The 25,816-nt window shown below is 34.1% G+C and overlaps 1 protein-coding gene and 1 long non-coding RNA gene across 2 annotated transcripts; both read right to left on the reverse strand.

Moving 5' to 3' along the window:
• Positions 1 to 1,976: 1,976 nt before the first annotated feature.
• LOC148620148 (plasminogen-like) lies at positions 1,977 to 24,095 on the reverse strand. Its single transcript, XM_088580747.1, has 6 exons — positions 23,938 to 24,095; positions 22,819 to 22,938; positions 11,101 to 11,127; positions 5,675 to 5,710; positions 3,296 to 3,565; positions 1,977 to 2,051 (listed from the first exon to the last, which is right to left on the reverse strand). Coding segments are annotated over exons 1-6 (504 nt in total). The 5' UTR covers positions 23,987 to 24,095; the 3' UTR covers positions 1,977 to 2,049.
• On the reverse strand, positions 7,843 to 11,094 carry LOC148620149 (uncharacterized). The gene is made up of 2 exons (XR_015921729.1): positions 8,967 to 11,094; positions 7,843 to 8,403 (listed from the first exon to the last, which is right to left on the reverse strand). It is a non-coding gene; the product is annotated as an uncharacterized LOC148620149 (long non-coding RNA).
• Positions 24,096 to 25,816: the final 1,721 nt, after the last annotated feature.

Consider the following 25,816-nt stretch of genomic DNA (forward strand, 5'->3'; position numbering starts at 1 on the left):
CCTGTATGTTTAAGATCAACCGATTTTAATACAGCAAAAAATTCAGATCTCATCGTTTTTTTTTTAACTATAAGGGGTAAAAGGTGGCTACATCCCAAAAAAGTGACTAATTAGCTCACCTGGCCATCACTTGGTGTCCGTCGTCGTCAGTTAACAGTTTTCAAAAAAAGTTTGCCATTTTTAATGCTATTTCTCTCAAAATCTTCTCCTCTAACACTACTTGACTAATTGGAAACAAACTTATAATAATGTTTCTTGGAGTATCCTGCATAGAGCTGATGTGGGGAAATTTTTTATCCGTCGAAAAACATGGCCGCCATTACTCAAAATAGAATTGTTTTCTTTTGTACAGTTTTCAGCCAATATCTTGAAAGCTATAATAGACTGAAAGTTTCAGTTTCTAAAATGATCCTTATGATAAGTCCCACCAAAGTCTTCTTGAGTCAAAATTGTTGAATAACTTCTTGTTAAACTTGTTGCTCTTGAAAGACAAAATTTAACAAGGTGAGCAATTTAGGCTCCTGGGAGCCTCTTGTTTACTTCATATGCCAATACTTTTCCCACTGCTAGTTAAATTTACTCGTGTAAATTGTGTTTCATATAAAAAGGACAAAATCTAAATCGTTTAACTTCAAGTATATACCTAGATCATAACAAGGGATTTTTTTTTTTCAAATTATAGCGGTTCCCTGCATACTACAGTAACTTCTCATATCTAAACTTCTTTTCAGACACGTTCTCGTTTTTTTTTATATAATAAAGCATTCTATCGAAAAGATGTAGTTTTAGCAGAAAAGTCAGACGTTGAACAACATTTTTTCAGCAATGATGTAAGGGTTCTTCCCCTACGAGGTGTCATAGCTCTATTTCTGGTCTCCATTACTTTCTATGTTAAATTGGGCTACTAATAAGGCTCATTTATTTTACATCAGTACAGATGTTACTGGAGGGGTTTCATTATGATGGTCATCCTTTACCTCAACACTCCGGTAAAGTGAAAGTAGACAGGTGCAGAAACCACTACTTTCGTTTTGAAATTTAGCACATATCAATTACAGGCCCTTGAGACCAGGATTTTTTCTTATCTAAAAAATATTCAATCATTTTGTTGTCATATTTGAGTTATTATGTGTGTTCTCTGACATGTCAGTTTGCTATTTAATGCTGTTTATATGCCCAATTTTTCGTCTACATACTTCTATAAACTAAAAAACTGGGCATAGTATAAACAGCCTTAAATAGCAAACTGACACTGGTCCCAAGGGCCTGTGACTTTATATTAAGACTGGGGATGGAAATGTTTCAAAAAGAAATTTTCTCTATGTATGCACATAAAATATGTAACTTGCTTCTTAAGTATGTGCCAGTGATCTCAAATATTAATTCTGTCGTTAAATTAACACAAAACAGGACTCTAGAAAGCTAACAGGTGTGTGTGTGAAAGTGGGTGCATATATTTCCGACTTTGACTTCGTTTTTTTTTTATTTTGAGCAAAGGGAAGTAACTCTCCAACCCGACAGACTGGGTTATTGTCCGATTGGAGCAATAGGCAGCCGTAGACTTCAAATTTAAACACTGTGAAAGTACTATTGCTTGTGGTGTACCAATTTTCGTGGTTTTCGTGGATAGACTAAACCACGAAATCTTGTTTCCAACGAAAAGGAAATTTTCGTTGATGTGTGTACTAAAAATTTCAAAACCATGAATTCAAGAATCCACGAATTAAAATACTTCAACAGTATTTGACTTATTGTAGCTGCAGTAAGTACTTGTATACTTTTAATTGATTTATTTCAAATTATTCAGCTACTTACGGAAGTGTAAATTGTTCAAGTTCAAAGAAAAATGTTCGTCCTTTCCCCATTGAGACCGCCAACCAGGTTGTCGTGTGTTGGTGGGTTACATTCCTTTGAGATTGCTAAAATGGCTTGTATTCCATAAATATGAAAAAGCACTATAGCTACACATATAAATATTATATTTTGTGATAATTTTTTTTATTAATTTTTAAAGGATTTTTCCTTTGTCCCCTTGATGTCTGTAATAGCTCCTGAAACGAGAAATGAGAAAGAGAATTACATTTTGAATAAAACTTTAAAATTTGATTACAGCTGTTAATATAATAACTTAAGGGAATAGAGCTGGCCTTCCCTTGACTCAATTCTTAGGTATAGGACAATAGTGCTGCAGACGGCCTAGAGGGTATACGGCTATATCATATGTCAATGGAAAGATAAATCAATACAGTTTTTGAATATCATTCTTTTATAACTGAAAAGTGGTAAAGTTTTCTGTTATTTTGCATTAATTAACTACAATACACTTTCGTAAGTAATTTAAGCGAAATCGTCCTTTGTAGATATCGGAAAACAAATGACACGTAAAGATCATATGTATAGAATTTCAAATATGTAAAATAAAAGAACTTTTTCCGACAAAAGTTGACTATTTAATCACAGAACAAAAATTTCCCTAAAGTTGCTTGCATTTTAGTGCATTTTCACTGATTAACAGATAATAAGACGTCATAGAATACTACAATGTATATTCTAAGTATTTTTTACTGAATAACAAATAAAATAAACACAACGTTCTCGATTCGACATTCTATACATGTGATCTTTACGTGTTACTGGTTTCCCAATATCCACAGTAAAGTTTAAAGTTTTCGCTTAAATGACTTAAAAAAGTGTATTGTGGTTGATTGATCTTTGACCCCTCCTCTAATTAATGCAAAATAGCAGAAAACTTTACCGTTTTTCATTTTGATAAGTACGATATTCAAAAACTACACTGATTTATCTTTCCATTGACATACGACATAGCCGTATACTCTCTATCTAGGCCCATTAAACTCGAAAACTAATACATTTTTGATACCTGTCCGTAGCACTACAAGGAGACTTAAACTTTCCACCATTCCATACATTGTAGGTGGTTTATTATGTCTGGAAGGAAGTTCATTGGGTGATGGTGATTTTATCAAAGGAAGACCAACTCTTTCCATCGAACGATTCTGGTTTTTTTAAGTACTATTTATGGAAATACATGTAGTAATTTAAAGGGAACAAGTAACTTATTAATTAAGTTAACTTATAGGGTTTTTAAGGCTCGTTCTTGTTTCATTCATTTTCCTTACTAAAATTCCCTATGTAGAACTATTGAAATTCGTAGACCAATCTGCATTTTCATATTCCTTGTTTACTCATGTTTGCCCCAAAATTAACTTAAATTATGATGATCATCATGGCCTTGGAACTTTTCCTTTTATCAAATACAAATATTGCTACTTACAACACAGAGGCACATCACAGTAATCCCATCTAGTATTTTTGTCAGTTGTATAACACCACGGTCCCTTTAGCTGGGGACACTTCTGGTCAGGTCCACAGGTAAATGAGTTTTTGGGATTGCGGCAGTAATTCCTTTCATATCTCAGATCAAATGAGAAGGGATGTTTATGAGGCTTCTGTGATGACCAAGATTGACATTCGAGACCAGACTTCGTCGTATGTACACCCCCTCTGTAGTCAATACCTACTACAGTTTTCTTACAGCCTTTATCTAAAAAAAAAGAAGAAAAATCAGAACTGCAAAATACTCAAAGAGGCTATTACAAACTAAAGTAGCTAGATTGAATACCAATTTGAAAATCTAAAGAGAAAAGACAATCGTATTCTCGTTTTTGTTTTTTTTTGTCTTCATTAGTGATTATTTTGAATATTGTTTTCGAACAAATACAGAAATTTGATAGAGAAAATTATGGAAGCGCAATAGGGCCATTGTTTTTTATTTTCATTTTTTCATATAGTAGACATTAAAAGATGGAATTATCGACTTTAACATGTTGGAATAATCAACTTTTTAAGTTGAAATTTCCTCCTTCATACATTCCAAATTAATTTGAAACAGAAGTATAATTATCTCGGAGTCTCACACACTATAAGGGGAAAAAACGATCCATGTGTGTGAAAATTGGGGTGTTTTGGTAATTCATCAGTAATAATAAAAGCTTACGATTTTAGCAAAATGAAAATCAGATCTTCGAATTGTCCTTAGAAAAATTAGAAGAATTGAATTATATTGTAAGCAGTAAAAGCACTTCACGTTAGTATCATTCGATAGGTGATTTTTTTTTATCTACAACATAAACACAAAAATATCTATTTAACCTTTTAATCTGATTTATCTAACGTGTCCCAACTTAAAAAAAAACGTGTATCAAATCATTTTTGCTTTTCGTGTTCCAATAATTTAATCTAAAGTCGATAATTCCGACCTTAAAGTCGAAAATTCCAACTTTAAAGTCGACAATAGTGGTCCTAACACGTAGAAAATAATGGTAAGGCCACACTTCAAATAGTGTTCGTTTCCCCATACCAATCTCTTGGCTTTTTGTTGGACTAGGTAGGTAGGGTAAATATTTTTCCCAAAAGTTCATATGATTCTCGAAAAAATGAAGAAAAAAAAATGATGCTTTGAAAATAAAAAAAAAAATCATGTCAGAGAAGGACAATAACATTATTTGGTTAGGGTCAATTTTTATGGGTAGATAGGGTAACAGGAAACAAACTTAATTTCAATTTTGGCCTGAAAATGTGTAAAAGATTAATTTGCGTCATCCGCACATATCACAATTGAAATTCTTAATCATACAAATAAAATGAATGAATCGGAGAAACTTTTTCCTTAAAAAACATTCAGTCATAGAAAACCATGATTAAACACTGGTAATTTGTTTGAAACTGGTCTGTGGCCATTTGGGTTTAAAACGAATATTTATATCTTTTATTTTTCTAGATCACTAATTCCACTTTCCTCACAATATATGAGTGATTTATACCGTGACTTTTAATGTTTTATATTGCCACAAAAGATATGTCAAGTTGTGGCCGATACACATTATTTCATTTAAAATAGGAAACTTTTACTCTATTCATATGCAAATTAAGACAAAACATAATACTGGTATGTACATATTCATTCGCTATTTCAAAGCTTCACACCTTTGCCACACGCCTATTTATGCAATTAGGTAGCAGTCTTTCTAAAAATCAGACAGAAGGTGATTCATGAATGTCAAAAACCCACCAAATTTAGTTTTATTTCTTATTCAGTGACAGTTACTGATCACATAACAAGTCTTAAGTTTTTCATTTGGGTGTTGAGCTTTTGAGATAAAAATTATATAGATTGTACATGAAACTGGCACTTTGCAAGAGTTGTTATTCTTGATTTGGCTTCGTTTGGTTGGTTTTAGTGGAAGATGAATGTATGATTTTCTAAAAAGTGCAAATCTGAATACAGAAAAGGTTGTTGTTAAGTGAAAATATAGCGTATGTAGACTGAAAAAGCATCATTTGTTTGGTGGGTTTTTCTTGACCTTGAATCACTTGACCATTGGTAGTGTCTGAATTTTATGTGGACTGGTACTTAAATATATACACTACACCGGAAGCGGGTAACAGATTGAGTAGTGCTCGTGCCATGCGATTTTTTTCACATCCTGTATAGCAGAGCTTGTCAGCTGGCGGAGTGATATAAAGTAAATAACTAGTAAATCAGAAAACGTAACAATAGGTCGGCGGAGGAATTCGTTATTTTCCGTGCTTCAGAATTGTGTGTGTGTGAGTTTACTTTAGATACTATTTATGTGATTTACAAAAGACTTACCTTTTTTCACATCAAATTTATTATACATGTGTTGAACTACAAAAGAATTGTAAAAGTTTAATAATTATATTTTCTTAATAGCTACTAGTTGATGGCAGCCTATAATACAACATTTCTTAAGAAGACATTTTTTATGAATTTCTTTGATGCCCGGCAGTTGTGTTCGAAATTTAAGATATATGAATATGCTAACAGGGAACAGAGTTTAACAGTTTTAATAACATGGTTTCAGCAACTTTCCCAAACCATAAATTCCAACATTTTCCTTTTATTTACAAGCAAATATTAAATAGAATTGTCAAAAGTATGGAACCAGAGAATGCGTAACTGAAGAGTGGGTACAGACTTTAGGCACAATTTAGGTTCCACTGTATAGATAGGTCATTGCAGATAAAGTTATGACAATTTGTGGAAATAAAGCTATATTGAGGCACTTATACAAGCAAATCCAACATTTTTTTCCTGTAAAAAGTATATATATTCTTTTCTATTTTGATATGAAAATCTGTAGCCATGGTAACATAATAAAAATATATATCAGTTTTCATAACAACTTTCGGTGCTTTCCCAAATTTATTTGTCAGAAAACAGGTTTTTCTAAAATATCAGGCACTTAAAAACTGCCAGAAAAAGAAAGTTGGCATGGTATTATTTTCAAAACCAAATAAAAAGTGTACCTTTTTCTGCTCATTTGTTCTCGATTTTAATTCTTAAGTCCGTGCAAAATTCTGCATTTTTGAAAAAAAACAGCAAATTGGTGCAGGGAAGAGAATCCAATCCGGTGAGGACCTGAATCTTTCCGGATAGCTTAAATCATGCATTTTACATCTCTTTAACTTCACAAGTATTGCATCTATTTATGTACGATTGCTCTACTACCCACAATCAATATTTCCACCAAGTTTCTCCTTTTATTTTTAAGTTTTAGACCAGGTCAGTTTTGTGTACGAAACACTGCACCTAAATCCCATTTGTATAGCGCAACCTTGAGTAATTAAAACTTGACCTGTTTCACACCCCGTCACACTGTCAAGCGAGAGAAACGAACATGAACAGATCGATAATCTAAGTCAAGATCGCGAATGGAGCACGTTAAAGATCGTAAGCCACACATATTAAGGTTTTCTGTTCATTTTTTGTTACTTTTTCAACAATTACAGAAAAATCTGGAAAAATGTCAAAATGATCACCATTTACAAAGGATATGAATTAATGTTCAATAGATTTTGATATGATTTGATTAAAAGTTTGTCAGAAAATGCAAAAAGCAGCACCTCGCACTATGCAATTTATCATTTTATAAAGATTTCTATAATTTTCCACCATTTTTCAGACAATTAAAGTTTAAGCATCCATTGAAGAATATGATTTTTAAAAATGACATTAGATACAACATCTAAGTATAAATACTTCAGATGTTGTATCTAATGTCATTTTAAGTCGCTAATAGTGTTGGCAACTTCTTGCACTCGTAATTTCTGTATTTGATATTAGCATATGATTTGCATAAATTTGTAGTTATACGCCACATAATCCTGCAGATCTTCGCCGTGTTCACCGCCCCAGCGTCATAGTTCTAGCTATAAAAAAATACCTCTTAAATATCATACACGTGTGCTCTACGATTGTTTCTTGCTTGTATGGGAACGGGAAGTTTACATGCAATGATCGGTTAGCTTTGAACATTTCCCAGTTTCCGATTCGGACACTTAGGCTAGTTAAGATACTATATAGGTCATATGTATATCAGCACGCCCTGATATTTACAAATATTCATTGCCAGCTGCATAATCTACTTCATAAACTGGTTCCCTGTCAATATCATGAGCAACCCAACGATCGACTGTTTTTATGTTGATAAACTGTATAAAATTGACCGACTTTTGACAGACTTTGTGAAAATTGCAGTTTTGAAGTCTTTTCTTTTTTGTAATTGTTGAAAAAGTTACAAAAATGAACCACAAAGCTCCTAATTGGTGGTTCACGATCCTTAGTGTGTTCTGTTCACGTTCATTTCACTCGCTTGAAAGTGTAACGGGATGTGTTTAATATTAGTATTGAATGAAGATCAAGATTTGTGGAAGCGTTAACCAATGAATAAATACATTGAATGAGTTGAATGAATGATTGAATTGAATGGATGAAGTAGTAATGTTGCGATTAATAGCTTAATCCGGTTTTTTTTTTTTTTTTTTTTTTTTTTTTAGTTCTTTGCTTTTTTTATTGGAAAGGACTTCCGATAGATACCAGTTTATTCATTAAGTTGATACATGTAATTCATTAATCTGAAATTATCAACTAGGTTACCGGTACTATAATTCTAAATATTTATTTTTTCGAAGGCTCGTTTTTTGTATCATCATAATTTACGTCTTTCATGCAGATTTTCTCAAAAATTCTGTTGTCCAGATTTCAGCTGATTTTGTTTTCCACCAATCCAAAAGATGCAAGTTTATGATTCATGAAGTTGTGACGATATAACTGAGGGTTTCAACTCCTATACTCGGCGTCACATAAATAACATACTGTTAAAATTTGAATAAATATATTTTCTACGACTTTATTGACACCTACCGTCGTTTAAATTGTCTTAAATGACTTGCTCATTCGTTTAGCCAAACGGCTTCTCCCTAAACATTGAATCGTTAAATTCCGGTCAGATTTTAATTCTCGGTGCCAATATTTACATTGCCAGCACTCCACAGTTTAGTTTAGTTTCGCACTTTTGGCTAGGGATGAAAAATGACATAAATGGAAAGCGGTGGTTGCTATAGTGATTAAAAATGAAGAATCTATTGTTGATAAAACATTTTCTGAAAAAAGGGGACTTTTAAAAGAATTTTGCAATGTTTTATATATTTTCAATGTTGAAGGGGCTTTTTTTCAATGACAATTTGACTTCATTGTGAAAGTGAAAGTAAATCAATTTTTTACCATGCTAAATTTAATAAGTGGATTACAAAGTGAAATAGCTCAAAATCTAACCGGCGATGCCCATATGAGGAAGGGGTTTTTGAAGGGAAAAGTTTGAACAGTTTCAGGGATTGAAATAAAATTTCAGATATTTTGCGGGAAATTTGATATTTTTAAACCTGATTTTATGAACTTTTTTGCAAATTTTCGCATATTTTTGCATGGTTTCTATGGTAACCCTATATGCTGTGAGTAATTTTTTTCCAGAAAATTTTTTACTGCATCCTGAAGGCCTTGGCTTGAGCTATTTCTAGATATATAGATTTACAGATGCTTGACAATTTTTTAAAGTGATAAATGTTACAAAGCATCAGATTACAAGACCAAAATTAGGCAGTTCTACAATACTGTGGAGTGCTGGCATTGTATAAAGTCGGCCATGTTTACAGTGATCGGGTTACTAGGAGATGTTGTTTACGTTTAAATGGTTTGTCCAAAAACCGAAGAACCCAGAATGCATTTCGGCGTTACTTCGGATATCTCGGATTTATTTTACGCGAACAACGTACAATACCGAGAAGTTGATCAAGCAGACGATTGTCACCGGAGTTCGACGGGAACTTACGAACTTCGTTCGTAAACAAATCGTCCCGTAGAAACCAACATGGCGGATATTAGTATGGGATTTTCACGTAAGGATTTGTTACGCATGATTTAAGCTAATAAGCGACTTGTTTAGGGGGAAGCCGTTTGGCTAAACGAATGCACAAGTCATTTAAGTCAATTTAAACGACGGTAGGTGTCAATAAAGTCGTAGAAAATATTTTTATTCAAATTTTAACAGTATGTTATTTATGTGACGCCGAGTATAGTCTGTTCATCCATAGTAACAGGAAACAGGTGAAATCTGAAACGCTTCCGGGGAAACATAAATTCGTATAATTTGGTAAGCCCTGCTTTATTATGATAATAACCTTCGGTTTAAGGAGGTAAACCTAGGGTAAGGGACATAACTCTTGAAATCTGTGATATGTTTGTTTTATATTCAATATCACCAAAGCCTTTCAAGCTTTCCTTTGAAACAGAATGAAATCAGTCCAAGTTACTTTGATGCTTACATGAGAGTGATGTAAAATGTTGAATATAAACATTTTAATGATTTGTAAGAGTTTTGTCCCTTACCCTAGGTCTACCACCTTAAATCTTCCTGATATAGGATTTTAATTTTTCTTATACACGCTTGAAAAAATTGTCTGACAATGGTAAAGAATTTTGGGTACATATATAAACTATGAACGTAGTTAAAGTCAGAGATGATCTTTATCGTTTCGGTTTATTCTGTTTCGATTTTTTCTTGGTTTCATTTTGTTTTGAATTCGTTTCGCATTTTGTTTGTACCCAAGATTTCGTTAATGGCCAAATACTTTTCCAACAAACCATGATTTGAGTGAAATATATCACCGAAGCTATTGAATGCTTGGTTCTCAGTCGCATTTACATCGTAAAGGAAAATGGATTTGCCATTATGCTAAAGTCGACTTTCACCAATGACGTCGATCCTGATGGAAACTGGTTTATGGATTTATACTAGGCATAGAAAGGATATCAGATTAAGATTTGAAGGCTGCTAGTCAATAATATTTATGTGGAAATATGTCTTTCAAACATAAAAATATCTGAAATGCTTCTATATTTAAGTATCCTTTAAAAATTTCTGGCAGTAATCGAATCAAGTTTTGTTCCCTAGGCTCCCACTGCAGGTACGAGATCACAATTAATTCCCCTTGACTTTTTGTTGCATACGAATATAATTCCTTTTTTTAGTGTGTTTCTTCCTGATTTTTTCTTTGCTGTCATAAACTTTATTGCTTATTATTAACTACAGAAATGTAGGGCAAGGATCAAATTTACAAGGGATTTTTTTCATTCTGTTATCTTATGTGGAAGTTGTTATTTTTGTTATTTGGTCCTATGAAAGAAGGTCAAAATTTAGGACATTTGGCAGAGGTCACTTTTCATGTCTACGGGGTCTCCGAAACAAAGTTGCTAAAATTAAAAAATGATGGTGAATTTTTCTGGCACTCTTATAGAAATCTGCTTTTACACATGTTTCCATATCGGTGAAGTTTGAATGAGTTTGAAGCGGTGGAATTTTTTTATATGTCAAGATGGGTCTGTTGAAATGCACTACGAAATTAATTGTGTCCTAGTACCTGCAATGCATCCGATTAATATGCCATCTGATGACCCCAGTTGATCTTGATATAATTTAAGAACTTGTCGGAACGGAAATGAACGTGAAAGTCGTCTATATGAAGTATTGATGATTTTTCTGTCCCTAAGTATAGTGGACAACTATTTACGATCCGTTCTGTAACATATTTTGTTTCTTTTTACAAAGTAGGTAATATTGTGTAACTTTACATTGAACTTAAATATGATGTCCGGTTATAATCGATTATAAAATAATTTCGATTTCCCAACACTAGAAATTAGAATGTAGTCCTACTTACCAGCGGCTTCGTTGTTTAAGTTAACTTCTGAAAGCAACAAAAAGAGAAAGTGATACCATGTATGTTTATAATCAGAGACAGCGTTTGTTTTTCCCATTTTGGGTCAATGACCCATTAATCGTAATGATGCATCATGAAATGGGTGTCAGATTTCAAATATTACAACGGGGCAGTAATATGAATAATGCATCATTTTTACACTAAAAAGAGCAAAATAAGTGGGCAATTATCACATGCTGCCTCATCGTTTTGGTGTCATGTTTTGCCATTTTAAGGCCAATGGCACATGGACCCCCCCCTCCAACAATATATCCCTGAATTAAGTCTTTACATAATAGTAAATATACAACAAAAAAGAATCGTAACGGTAAAATCCGAATTTGAAATAGCGGAATTCCGCTAAAAACGTAAAAAATCATGTCGTTGACGTCTTTATTTGAGACAATACAGCAAGTTTGTCTAAGTTTCTGTGTTACCAATGATAAAACAGAAGTGCAACTATTTGAAAGATTAATTGTTAACTATTACATTTGAAAAAAAAACTATCAAAAGAAGTATTGTAGTAGTAAGCAATAATCTTCTGACTTCTGATATGCATATAAAACTTAAGGATGTTCGCTGCTCTGTTTAAAAATAACTAGGATTTCCAAAGGGTTTTGAAGTATTTAAACAATTTTCATACTAGAACAATATAAGTGAAAAAGATGGGTCAGTCTGCTCGTGTTTTTATAGACCTAATAATAAGCATTTGGAATGTTATCGGGAAAAGGAATTCTCTTGATTTAAATTTTTGGAGAAATAACAAGGATTTCATTAAAAAAAATTCTCAAATAACATTGAATAAGACGTGTTTAATGGTTATGGAAAAAAGTTGGGGTCACTTGACAAAAAATATTAATGCTTAGTATGAAATGGATAAAACCAGAAATCTAAAAATCTGACAAAAATAACTGAAATGACCAACGATCGTCCTTAAACCTAGATGAAACAATAAAGCATCTGATAAAAAAAACAGAGCTAAACATGATAATACATGTATTCATATTTTATCTTTGATTTATCAAATTATTAAATATCGTGACATCTAAATACACTGTCCTTGCATGTAATTGACAATATGACAAATAGAAATTCAGATGAAAAGTGGAAGCTTAGAAGTCGTTATTTTATCATTGTCCAACAACATTTGCCTGCGATTGTGAATAAATTGAGAGTATGTATTTGAAACAAAACAAGCATCTAAATAAATCTAGACTCGCAAAAAAAAAACAAGGTTGATTACAGTTGATCAGGGCGTCATTCAGTAAAAACTCGAAATATGTAGGCATTGCCAGGGTCTGGCACTGACTTCATTTGATTGGTGGCCAACGAGACTACTTGAGAGGTAAAACAGGTAGTCCGCGGACGGTAATTATAGATCCTTTCTTAGAGGAGTAATCAAGGGAACCAAGGTTATAACGGTAATCAAAAGAATGTAATCCAGGGACAAAGACCAGACATGGAAAACAGACATACGCAACAAAGAACATAAAGTAACTAAAATCATACATACAAAGTAACAAAAGCAAATGAGCAACTCGGACTCCACTAAAAACTGGGAGCATGGACCAGGTGCACCGGTAGGGTAAGCGTCCTCTGCTTTTCTAGAAACACCCGCCGAGTTTCTCATAAAAAGTCAAGTCCGGGGTAGACAAACGAGGAAAGGAAAACTATGACCCGTTGAATAAATCAGTTTTCATGGTGCAGATGGATACACCATAACGATCCACGAGTTCATGATGACGACCATAAAACTTCTGTAGTGATGTCTTCAATCTTGTAGCAACATAACCCTGTTCCAGAAGCCTACTTGTTAGAGTTCTAGGGCGATACAAAAAGTCTGCGTAGTTTTGGCAAGCTCTGGCATAACGTATGAGTTGTGATATGAACACTCCATACGCAGGTGCCGAAGGGATGTTGCCACAGATGAAAGGAAAGTTGACAATTCTGAATGAAAAGTCATCACGTTTGTCGTAAAGTTTGGTCAATAGCTTTCCTTTACCATTGATTTCTAAGTGTAGGTCAAGATATGAGGTTGACTTCACAGTGTCTGTAGTATCCTTTACCTCAAGTTCTTTTGGGTAGATGCGATGTATCAAATCCCCGAAATTAGGATTGTTTAAAGATAATACGTCATCTATATAGCGGAAACTGAGATTGAAGGATCTAGCCAAACGATATTCTTTCTTTCTGATCAGATCAGCTATAAAGTCAGCCTCATAAGAGTGAAGGAATAGGTCAGCAAGTAAAGGAGCACAATTTGTTCCCATTGGGATGCCGACCGTTTGTTGAAAAACACGTCCACCACATTGGACAAATATGCTGTCGATTAAAAATTCCAGCATTTTGTAAACATCTTCCTCTGTATATTTGGAAGATGATTTGGAATTATTTCTTACAATGTATGAGGAATCTCTACCAAGAACTATATATTTGTATCTAGGTGTACCATCTTTTTTGGAAAAACAACGATGTATAATGTTTTTAAGTCGGGATTTTAACTGAGTATGGGGAATAGAAGTATACAGTGTTGAAAAATCAGAGGTTTTAATGCTATTATAATCAGATAATAGTCTTGAACTGATTGTCTGCAAAAGATTTTTCGAAATTTTCAGGATCCACATTGAAATAATACCACTACGGGAGTAACAAGTGTTGTGGTAGGACTGTAGACCCTCTTTGACAGTTGTGAGTATAGAAGTTAAAAGTTTTGAAAGAGGTTTGGTGGTACATTTTGCAGATCCAGCTATGAAACGTTGTTTGTATGGATTCTTGTGGAGTTTAGGAATCCAGTACATAGACGGTAAATCACAATCATCGTCCATGGTAGAGAGACCAAAAGAGGATAGTACAGATTTATGGTTTTCCACAATCTCTTTTTTGGAGAGAGTGGTAGCAGTGTAGGTCTTATCAATGCTAATATTTTCTACGTCTACCTCTGATAATAAACATTGGATGTAAAACGTTTTGCAGACAAAAACAATGTTGTTTTGGGCTTTGTCGGCTGTTACGACAACATATTTGTCATGTATAGTAGACAATGTTTTTGCTACATCGGGGTCTTTGAAAACTGATGTAGCCTTGGCACTCATTGACCTACTTAAAACTTTCATTCGTTTCAAAAACAGGTAGTCCGCGGACGGTAATTAGAACTTATGAAAAATATGGCAAAATTTCGATAGCCCATAGGACTACCATGAATTTTTTTTTCAAGTAGTCCTCTCCAAAATAAGAGTGACAAAGGACTACGGGGCTACTGTTAGTGTCAAACACTGATTGCATATAACCATTACACAAATAAAACCAATGCATTAATTACATTTATTGAACTGTAAAATGTAAAAGAAATGTTGCTTTATCAAGCATGTAGGATTTATTTTAAATGTAAAATATTTGCTTGACAATTTTGTATTCAATTTCAAATGCTTAAGATCATATAAAGATGAGCTAAAAGTGTCCTAACAAATGACATCATGTTCTGGTGGGTCTTTCTCCAATCATTGTCTACTGGAATATCCAACAATTCAAATGAAGTAGTAAATGACATAATTTTCCTTGTCTCGTTTCCGTCTATATTCGTTATCATAAATCCATTTAAACAGTCTCATGACAACTAACACTATGTACATTTCAGGAAATGAGTTTTCATGACTGAATCAACCTGTCTACAGAAACAAAGTTAAAAAGACTGAAAAGTACAAATCTGAAATTTCTAATTTTTCATCGTCAGGCCCCCATTTCAAATGAAATATAAGCTTTAGTTCAATTTCTATACTACTACTAAAGGAAGAGACCGATTTCTTTGAGCCCCAACTCCTTTGAAACCACACAAGGTCGAATATATTTGTGATATGAGGTATAAATGTAGTGTTCGGAGTTCCGAAATGTGTCTTTGAAACAGTCTTTCTTTTTTCAAAAACGCGAATTTTTGGGAAAATATCCGAATTCAGAGACCGTCATTGGTCCGCATGCTCAATCGACGTACTGCTCGGATCATGTGTACATGTTAGTTCATTTTGCTTTTTAATTAAACGACATCCTCCATTTTTTTTCTTGGGTGTAAAACTGTTCAGACATGGAAAGGTGTAGAATGTGTCGAAATAAATCTTCCCCCTTCTATATGTAAACATCTGCACCCGAAGTCTGACTGGTAAACCCCGTACCCATTATTTTGAGTAATTTGAAGTTATTATACACGTTTTAACTGGGTGGAGCAGAACGTTCAGAAAATTAAAGGGTTAAAAAAAAAACACCTGCACCTGAATTCCGGGGTTAAACCTTCCCCCTTTTTATGTGTTAAAACACCTACACATAAAGACAAGGCCAAAGTCCATACCCCCAAACCAGACCAAAAAGGCCTACAATAGCGTGTACATAACCGGAATTCTTGACAACATAAAAATCAAAGTTACTCTCTTGCTGCTCTGTGGCCATGGAGTGGAAACTTGGGCGAAGCCTCAGAATAACCAGCTAATAGCATCAGGGTTACAGGTAGAGACTGTTAATCGATCGCTGCAAAAATACGTCATTAAGTCATTGACGCAACGCATGTCTGGAGCAGTCAGTTGTTTATTGCCAGTGTATTTCAATTGAGTTTTTTTATTCTTCAATGGGCCGTGTCAATTTTTAATGTCTTCACTTTGCGTTTGTCGGTGTTGTCATCTTCGTCGTAAAACATCAGCTCCTCCCATACCCCTTGGTCAAATTAAACCTGGAACCAAAAAAAAACAGCTTCTTGGTCCCAGATTTAACCATTTTTTTCCAGGAAAGTTCATTGGCATGAGGATATGAAACTTTGCTATGGGACGCACCATTTAATTTCCGGGTGGGGGGGCTTGGTTTTTTCTTTGGTTGTTAAAAATATTTCGATCTTGACTTTGGAGAAAAGATAATTTGGTAAGGAAGGGTTAAAAAGTAAGTAATGTGAATAAAAAAAGAAAAAAAAGTAAATCGCTTACATGCGTGAGAAAAGACCAGTGTGAAGCTAGCCGTTAATACCAGCCCGCATGGAAGCTGGCCGTCAATAACTTAGCCGTCAATAATATTCACGAATATTCATAAGATTTGGGTGCGTTCAAACAAAATTTAAAAAAAAAATGAAATACGCGAATCGATTTAGCTATTCTTAATATTTTGCGTGTAGAAAATAAGAATAATAATAGAACATATGTGTAAGTCTGTATACCATGGCGTACTTATATAAATTTGTAATGAGGTTATGAAATATAAAAAAAATAAGTTAAGTGTAATAAACTAAGGTATCGAATATGCAAGGGGTGGATCTAGGATTTCAGGTTAGGGGCGGAATAAGAACGCTAAGTAAGAAAATTATGTTGGTTTGAGATTTTAAAAAGTCACGATTTCAGACCAAATAAAAAAAAATACAAATTTTAAGGGGGGTGGGTTGTGGCCCCTACGAATCAGCGCCAGTGCAGTTACTTTTTTCAATATGTCCACGTTCTTATAATCCTAAGAATTAGATAATTAAGTATAATAAATAATATTCAATATCTTATTAGTTTTGAATGATAATATAATTACTTTGACCCTGGGAACTATGATAATTTCGCTTATTGTCTCCCTTGAAGGTCATTTTGCTACTAAAAAAAACCTGTCACTGATAATAAACTTCAGTTTAAAAAAAAACAACTTTAAAAGAGAAATAATGACTTTTCAATAATAAAGTATACTACATGTAATTTGCCAAAATTTTGAATTATTTGGAAGATTTATAAAGTTTTCATGCACTTTCAAAATGATTGTATTAAGAAACTATTTATTTTCACAACAAAATTTGTTGTTGCGGAGATGTAAATCCTCAATTATAAACATTTCAATTTAATGCATGAAGTTATGTGGAAGTAACTTCTGTCTGATTTCAAATTTAACTCCTATTAATGATATAGGCAAATATTTTCCAGGTTTTCAAATCTGTTTCTCTGAACTTCCCCACGGGTTTGAAACAGGGGAAAGGGTAAATAATACCAACGTTGTGAAAAGTTTTAGGTGTTTTTTGAATAGAAAAAAATTCAAATGAATAAAATTTATGAAAAAAACAATACATGTACTTGTTGCATATAAAGCAGATCTTTGATTTCAATAATATAAGGCATATAAAATTGCATGGTAACTATTTGAATACGTTGGAATATACAGAAACGTAAACTGTTCAAGAATTTTCCAGCACTGACAGCATTTTAAACTTTCCGTTATACATGTATTGATAATGAGGAAGAGATTTTGACAAAAGATACAAATTTGCTACCAAAATAACTCCTTGTGGTATCCAGTTGAAATATCGAGTATGACAAATTAAATATAATGTGTAGCTTTTTTCCATTCCCTTCTCTAATACAAACCTGTATATATTTTATCGCAGTAAAAAACAACGAATTGCTTCATTCTGTTATTTACTTTTATTCAAATTTGATTTGTACAGAGGGCTTCATTAGGATTTGATCCCTGGGTCACTACTACTAGGGCTAAGCCTCCACATACTGGTGACCTATAATGCAACCAAAGATACACGTACCTCGCCCCGTTTTGTAAAACAGAGTAAGATCTAGTAGCGCATCTACCAAAAACGACGAAAATAGAATAATGAACCAAATTCAAAGTCAACTTTGGGGACCAAGGTCTATTAATCTGTTAGTCCATCTTGGGACTGAGATTTTAAGCATACTTAAGGACTATCAATTCCAGAATTATTTGGAATTTCCATATCTTCCTCTGTCCTTTAGACAATTTTAATGAAAAGCTTCGCCGAGCGCAGCATGATATGACCGCAGTGCTCGAACCCTGAACAGTTGGGGCAACTGTGGACAATTTATTAGTTTTTGACACACTTAACCATAAGGATTTACAATTTATATGGACACAACACATGGTTTTGACACTATATTTTAAAAAGATTTAAAGTTAATTAAAAATTTTCAAATCAGACCAAATAAAAATAAATATCGATTTTTGGAGTGTGGCTCGCTCTGCACATTAAAACTAGAAAAGCGTAAGAGATATCTGAAATTTCTATGCTAAATGCAGGCAAAGATTTTTGTGAGGAATCCAATATTTTTTTAAATCGGACGAACAATTTTTGAAAAGTGGATTTCTTCGGGTGTGGACCCTTTGATCCCTTAAAACTCGAAAATAGTAAGGGATATCTGAAGTCTGATTGTAAATGCAAGCAGGGGTTTGTATGAGAGATCCATTTAATTCTTTTTTTTTTAAATCGGACAAAAAATGAAATACGATTTTTTTTCCATATCACTTGAAAACCTTTAGAGATATCTGAAATCTGATTGATAAAGAATTGTTATTAGTCTATGCATGGGCTGGGAGGGTCCACCGTGCACCCCACTCATCAACTTCATGGTGATTTTTAGGTACCGTTATACCTCTCATTACCGAATCACTTTGTCGCCAAAGAATATTCTCGGATTCTTTTTCAGTATAAGCCTATATTTGTACTCCACTTGGGTCAAAAAGCCAAGATTTTTGTGACTCAATTGTTTGAGCGTCTAAGCCTTTCTGGGATAGCATGTGTGAACAAACTATACAAATTTAGACTTTATCGTGTAGCCCAATGTCCCAATCTGTTTTTTTTCGTTCTGTAGAAAAAAGATATTCGAAGAATAAAAAAACTTAAAAAATTATCTTTTGACCCAAACAGGTATAAAAAGTAGCCAAAAAATACAAAAATGCTTCAGTTAATTTGTTGGCTACAAAAATATTCTTAAATGGGAGGTATAAGGGTACCTGAAAATTATATTTTGGTCGATGAGAGGGGATGGGATGTGCACGGATGTGGGGGGGTTATCTCAGCCCACGTACTATATAAGGAATCCAATAAAAAAAAAGGGGGGATTTTAAAATCAGAACCATACTTTGTCCCTATAACTTGAAAATGGTCCAAAACACATGGAATCAGCTTAAACATTTGTTTACAATAATTCAATAAGGAACACAACAAAAAAGAATAATTAAAATCGGAATAAAGTAAATATTCTAGGTGGGTTTTAATAAAAAAAACCAAACCTATGTTTACCCTTTTTGGTTCCTTTTTCTGAAACGGTAGGAGCCACAAAATCTACATTTAATAGGAACCTTTCATTTGTAGTTAGTATAGTAAAATCATATCAAAATTTCAGAACAATTGCCTATACAAAACTAAAAGTGTAACGAAGTGTCCCAAGACGACGATGACGACTACGACGACGACGACAACAACAACTGCGCCATAACATTATACGACCGCAAATTGTTTGCGGTCGTATAACAAGAGGCCCACAGGAGCCTGAATCGCTCACCTCATTGAATTTTGCCTTTCAAGGGCAATCAATTTTGACTCAAGAAAACTTTGATATGTCCTATCATAAGGATCATTTCAGCGAAGGAAGTTTAAATCTATCATAGTTTGCAAGACATTGATTGAAAACTGTAAAAAAACTGTCACTTTCTCCTGTAAAGGGGGCGTCTGACAAATTTTATGCCTGAAGACTTTTGTAGTCCTAAAAATAAAAACTACTGTCTGACCCCTATGTTCTATTTTTAGTAACGGCGGCCATGTTTTTCGACGGAACAAGAATCCCCACAACAGTTCTATGCAAGAAACTCCAAGGAACATTCATACCAAGAATGGTTCCTATTGATCACATAGTGTCAGAAGAGAAGATTGTTTAAAGAAATAAAATTAATAATAGCAAAAAAAAAAAAATCGTCGAAAAAGGGCAATAACAATACTTGACCAGATAGATCTCATCATGTTGAACACTTTTACCCCATGTCAGAATTTGGCTAAACCTAACTGGTTTTTTTTTTTAGATATATGCAAAAACTACTGTCTGACCCTTATGTTCTATTTTTAGTAACGGCGGCCGTGTTTTTCGACGGATCAAGAATCCCCACATCAGTTCTAAGCATGATATCCCAAGGTACATTCATACCAAGTTTGGTTCCAATTGGTCAAATAGTTTCAGAGGAGAAGAGTTTTCAAAAAATGTTAACGACGACGACGGACTTCGTAAATTGGTACACTGTACATAAGTAGTAAGGGGGCCCTTTTTAAAATTTTCTCAACGACAGAGGAAGATATGGAAATTCCCAATATTCTGGGAATCGATAGTCCTTAAGTAGGCCTAAAATCTCATCCCAGTCCCAAGATGGACTTAACGACCCTGGTCCCAGCCACCCACCTCGAAGTTGGTACAGAAATGACCGTTTTTTTTTAGAACTTTTGGAGTTGTTTTAATTGGATTTATAATTACTTCTTTTAGGTTTTCCGTACGAGAGTGAAATCTTACTGATTTTTGTAATATTTTTTATTTATACTTCTGTTAAGTTTTGTGAATTATTTCTGATAAAGCCGCGCTTCCAATTAGAGAAGGTAAACTTTTTTTAAAAAAATGGTTTTAAAGAGGGATTTAATTCGAAAATTACTGCGCGGGTAAGGATAATACCAAACCTAATTTTTCGAATCTGTATTTAATTAGAACAATAATATAAAACACGAATACAATTTACACTGTACACTGTACATAAATCTATGAATATCAATATGAATTCCTGATTTGGCAAATTTAGTATACTATCCGAAAGCAAGGAAGGGTTTATTAAAAGAAAATACTAAAAATATTTCTGAACAATATGGATTTTTGATTCCAAATCGAACTTTGTTAATACACTTAATTTGTATTACGACGAGTAACAAAAACAAGGGAAATTAAATCTTATAGTCATTAGTAGATCCACAAGACGGAGTCGATTCCCCCTTTTTGTGGGAGAATTTTGCTAATTCCGTGCAGAATTTGTGAAAAAATGAGCAAATAGCCTGGACTCCCCTTTTTTGGGGATATCATCTAGAACACCCTTTTTCAAAATTTCTGGACCCGGTCCTGCCATTGGTAGTACTTTTGAAGACAAACAATATAACAAAATATAGAAAAATCTACTGATTTTTAATATTATTTAACGTTTTCATTATATGAGTAACTCAATTCAAATTTTGAACGCACCGCTCATGAATAATATTGACGGCTAGCTTCCATGCGGGCTGGTATTGGCGACTAGATTCACTTTAATTCAGAAAAGTACATATTTTTGCGCGCTGCCTGCAAAAAAAACAATTCTGAGTCAAAAAGAAAACCAATTCAACCTTCATTAGTCCAGTTATATTTAATCAAACAAGTAGGATGTGTTGCGTTAAAATCAGGCTTTAAAGTTATGCCTGCTTCAGCTCGCAAAAAGTCCTAAAAGGGATTGCCGGTCTATACTGTCCTGTGATGATCTCCGAATCCGAGGAATTTCAAGGGAAAATTTTGGCAGAGGGATTATTTTTTCAACTTTTTGACTGAAATTTTATCATAAAAACAATAAATTCAACGGGTATGGCTGTGCCGGGACTGTCTAAACATTACGACTTTACAACGTCCATGTGAGACCATAAACCATAGCCAAAGACATTAACAAATCCCTTAGTCAGTCGTATATTACAAATACCACATACGAGTTTAAACCGGATCTAACAGTATTGAGTATATATCTTAGCACGAAAACAGCAACCACACCAGGTGTAAGAACAGTCAGCTGATGGTCAGCGTCATTGATTGCTTAATTAACAAAGAGTTACGAAAGATTTTTGGGGATTTTTGTGGTTTATACCCACATTCAAATTATATGTCTTAGCTATATAGACCCGTGCAGGTCTGGGTGTCAAAAGAATAGGCCTGCAGCAGCGCTAAGCTTGTCGTAAAAGGCGACTAAATAGTGCTCAAAACCCTAGCCGGGGGCTAGGGCGCTTTGCCCACAGAGCAACTGGGTTGTGTGCCCCAGGTGGTGGAATGGGGTACCCCTGGCGTGTCACATGCTGGGGTTGTCAGGCTATAATAAAAAAAAACCTGACCGCAAACCATAGTGGTGCACCGTGTTGGGAAAGATAACACGTTCCTCGCACGTTAAAGAACCCTACTGTGGTATTCTCCATAAGTAGGAACCATAAGGCTCCGCCACAGGAGGCTAAATTGTCCGACCTTACCCACCTCTTCCTATTTCCAGTGGCAATCAAAATTTCTCGACCCCATTGTCCTTGTGTCCCATCCCATTTTTCTTTTCATCATCATTTCATGTTCATTTTGTCATTCACTTCATGTTTTATTGCCTGAATATAGCTGAAATATTGCTGCTCGGGCGTTAAACCCCAACAAACAAACAAACTTAGCTTTATAATGAACGAAATGAGGGGTGTAACGGATATACGGTAAGTGCTGTATTTTTCAACTTATAGTGTTATTTAACTCTAAACCATATACCCATTCAAAATCTTAAAAAACTGAGCTTTAATGATATGATCTAACAATTTTTCGTATCTGTTCTTTTATTTTTTGGAAAAATAGGTTTTTAACAAATTTCGCCATTTTCACGTCACAGCCTTCACTATTTCTTTAATGCCGAGCTAGCACTGTGCTTATTTTTGGCAAACAGACATAAATGTGTTTCAAATACATAAAGAATGTTATATATGTCTACAAAAACCCCTTCAGGTCCATGGTCTATTAATTTTATGCCAAATTATTTAAGATTTCACAATCTCAGTCCTGTACGGACATTAGAAAATTCTGACAACATACATGCTTTTCCTAGTTCCATGCTGACAAAATTATTACAGAATTCGGCTTTTACACTTACTACAAACCCCGCAGAATTTCTGGCAGTTTTGTAATCCCCATGGTTGATATTGTCTGGTGCATACGCTTGGACCTATTTGTTGACAACTGGCAGATGCATCTTCACAAGTTCCAAACGCTCCTAAAATGTACATTATAAAAATATTTATTTGTTTTTTTTTTATACTAGATACTGGAAGACGCCTGAAATCAAACAAAATATAATAAATAAAATGTCTGTTTCCTGCTATCCTACCTACCCTATAGTTTTTTTTTTGGTGCCTACGGTACCCGTGACATTTTATGACCATTTTGACAGAAGCACCTTTAGAGTCTAGATCGGTTCCTATATGTAAAATGTTCTTGAAAAAAAATAATATAAAACAATTTCCCTATCTACCTACCATACTTTTTTTCTTGGTAGCAGGAAACAAGACTATTATTTTTGTTTTGCTTAATGACTGCATGACTGTCGGGTCAAAGTCCAAATGATAAAATGCGGTGTTGACTGTCAGGTCAAAGTCTATATGATAAAATGCGGTGTTGGCACCCTTGGAGCTTTTAATGTATACAGAATACTCATCTTTTGCAACAAGTACACTTGAATCAGTGGCAAGTGGTCTATGATTAACTACAATTTTATTTGTCAACTTCAGAATAGGAAAGGACTCCAGGACAACCAAGAAAAAAATTAAGAATGCAACAACATTCATTTAGTAATAAAATTTTGGTTCTGGCGAGATCTACTCTCTGACCAGTAAATAATAAAATTAAATTTTTCCAAGACACAATTGTGGAGCTGTCACAGCATGCAGCATCAATATTTCACCAACAGGGCGATATAAAACACCCTCCTGACTACCACTTTCCGACCCCTGGTTCCCGACAATAATTCCCGTTTTCCCTATTTTTCACTCCCCGTTCCCCGCCCCTCCATCACCGTTCCCCATCTCTTCAACGAATGATTCCCGTCCCTGTAAACCCGGATCACTATCCTAATGTTCACCCTCCCATATTTTTGATAGGCTATGAAGTGGGACCAATGATTGGAAACGTAGCCCTTAGTTGTTTCTACGTAAAAAAACTTGTTTGCATAACTGATGGTACGATTTACGTTGTCCATATCATATTAGATTCTTACCTGTGATGTAATAAATGCAGAGAATTAAAACGCTGATCAACCTGATCATTTTCTTTGGAAGCAAGAATCCCTTAAACTATGACGTCACGTTGCGCGTTACTTCCTATGCACTGACTGATCTTGATAAGATTAAAACAGCAAATCCGTGGAAGAATTATACGGAAGCCCATTAGTGCTAGGTGTTCACTTATTTTTAAGTCGTTATAACGACTTAGGTAGTACAATACGGTTAGGTCATTTCTGAAAATTTGGTCTCATTTTGTTGAAATAAAGCTGTTTTAAGGCAGTCCGCACAGAAATTTCAAGTGTTTTTGTCATAAAAAAAAGTGCATATTTTTTAAATCCTTGGTATGTTGAGGTTCAAGTCATTTATAAGTAATTTAGTAATTATTGTTTTAAAATCCAGTAGCAATGGTAACATACTGAAAAAAATATCATTGAGTTTTAGTACAACTTAGGGGTGCCTTTCCAATACTAACAGCCAAATACTATGTTTTTTTTTTTTTTTTTTTTTTTTGTTTTTTTTTTTTAAATATCAGACATGAAGACACTATCACAGGATGAAAGCATGCATGTAGTAGGTGGGTAAAGGGTAAAAATAACAAGACCCTTTTCGATTCATTCTCTCGCCATTTTAGTTCCAAAAGTTCGTATTTTGAAAATCAGCCATCTGACGCTGGGGAGAAAACCTAATACGGCCGGGAACTGAAACGTTCCGGATACCATTCTTCATTTAAATTACACCTGTTTACCATTACATATAATGTGATGAAGGTGCAACCTTTTAACGCTCCCGAAGAAACATTAATAAAAACAATTTTTTGTCAGCTTTTATTTGATATGTTATACCTTCAAGTATGGCAAATTTTGTAATAATATATATTTTCCCTAAAGCATTATACTAATTGTCATGGTCTGATATGTCTATTGGCCGATATGTCCGGCATTCATAAAGAATTATTGGTTTTCGTGGTTCGAAATGTCTTTGGGTCGAATCGTCCGGCTCTGGTTAACATTATGGTTCTTAAAATTTGCGAAACGTCTTAAAAAATTTCTTTTATTGCATTTAGTTTCGCTGCATTCTGTTTCATTTAATATAGTTTAATTATGTTTTTATTACGATTTGATTCATTTTATCGAATTGTTTCGTTTCAATTCTTTCTTTTATCGATTATTTCGTTTCGTTTTGGTTCGTTTTGGTTCGTTTTCGTTTCGCAATTTTTATGACCCGAAAATTATGGGTAATATTGATGACGTAATTTTCGTAAACATCCGGGAGCCATACTGCAGACTATAAGGCCAACCCTATCCTGGAAAAACTATGATTCGATTTGTATTTAATAATCGAAACTTGCAAATATTTTCCGAGACTGGCTTGGCGCTCAATCGCACATACACAAGTATACGCAAATGAAGCTGCCATTATGCTGTTTTTCAGCTCCTGAAAATGCAGATACAAACCGGATATTGATGCTTTTTCTTGCCATAAGTATACAGAACCAAGTTGATAATACAACCATAAACGCTCCCGAAGTATTACATCTGTCTATGTATAAATTCTTAACTACATTTAAACAATATATCTACCAAATTACAACTTTTGATTTGAAGTTTTAAAAAATTTGACGGGGAAACTTGGTGTGTGAAACAGTGCGCCTCAATGTAACTGTATAGTGCACTCTTATAAGTATCTCGTTGTAACGACTGAGTATCTCGTTATAACGACATAGCTAACTCGTTTAAATGACTTAGTATCTCGTTTTAACGACATAGCTAACAACGCCAGTTATGTCGTTATAGGTTACAGACCACCAATTCAACCAATGAGCATTTGGAACGTACGCAAAAATAGTCCTACGCAGAAATTACCCCTGTTCCT

The sequence above is a fragment of the Perna viridis genome, chromosome 4 (genome assembly GCF_037379345.1).
Source record: "Perna viridis isolate PV_CMFRI_1.1 ecotype Kerala chromosome 4, ASM3737934v1, whole genome shotgun sequence".
NCBI classification, from domain to species: domain Eukaryota; kingdom Metazoa; phylum Mollusca; class Bivalvia; order Mytilida; family Mytilidae; genus Perna; species Perna viridis.

Coding starts and splice junctions, on each gene's coding strand:
- LOC148620148 (XM_088580747.1), bottom strand. CDS start 23,986: ATGATCAGGTTGATCAGCGTTTTAATTCTCTGCATTTATTACATCACA. Junction 5,711..11,100: donor CTTAAACAACGAAGCCGCTG/GTAAGTAGGACT, acceptor ATTCTTTTGTAG/TTCAACACATGTATAATAAA. Junction 3,566..5,674: donor TAAATTTGATGTGAAAAAAG/GTAAGTCTTTTG, acceptor CTTTTTTTTTAG/ATAAAGGCTGTAAGAAAACT.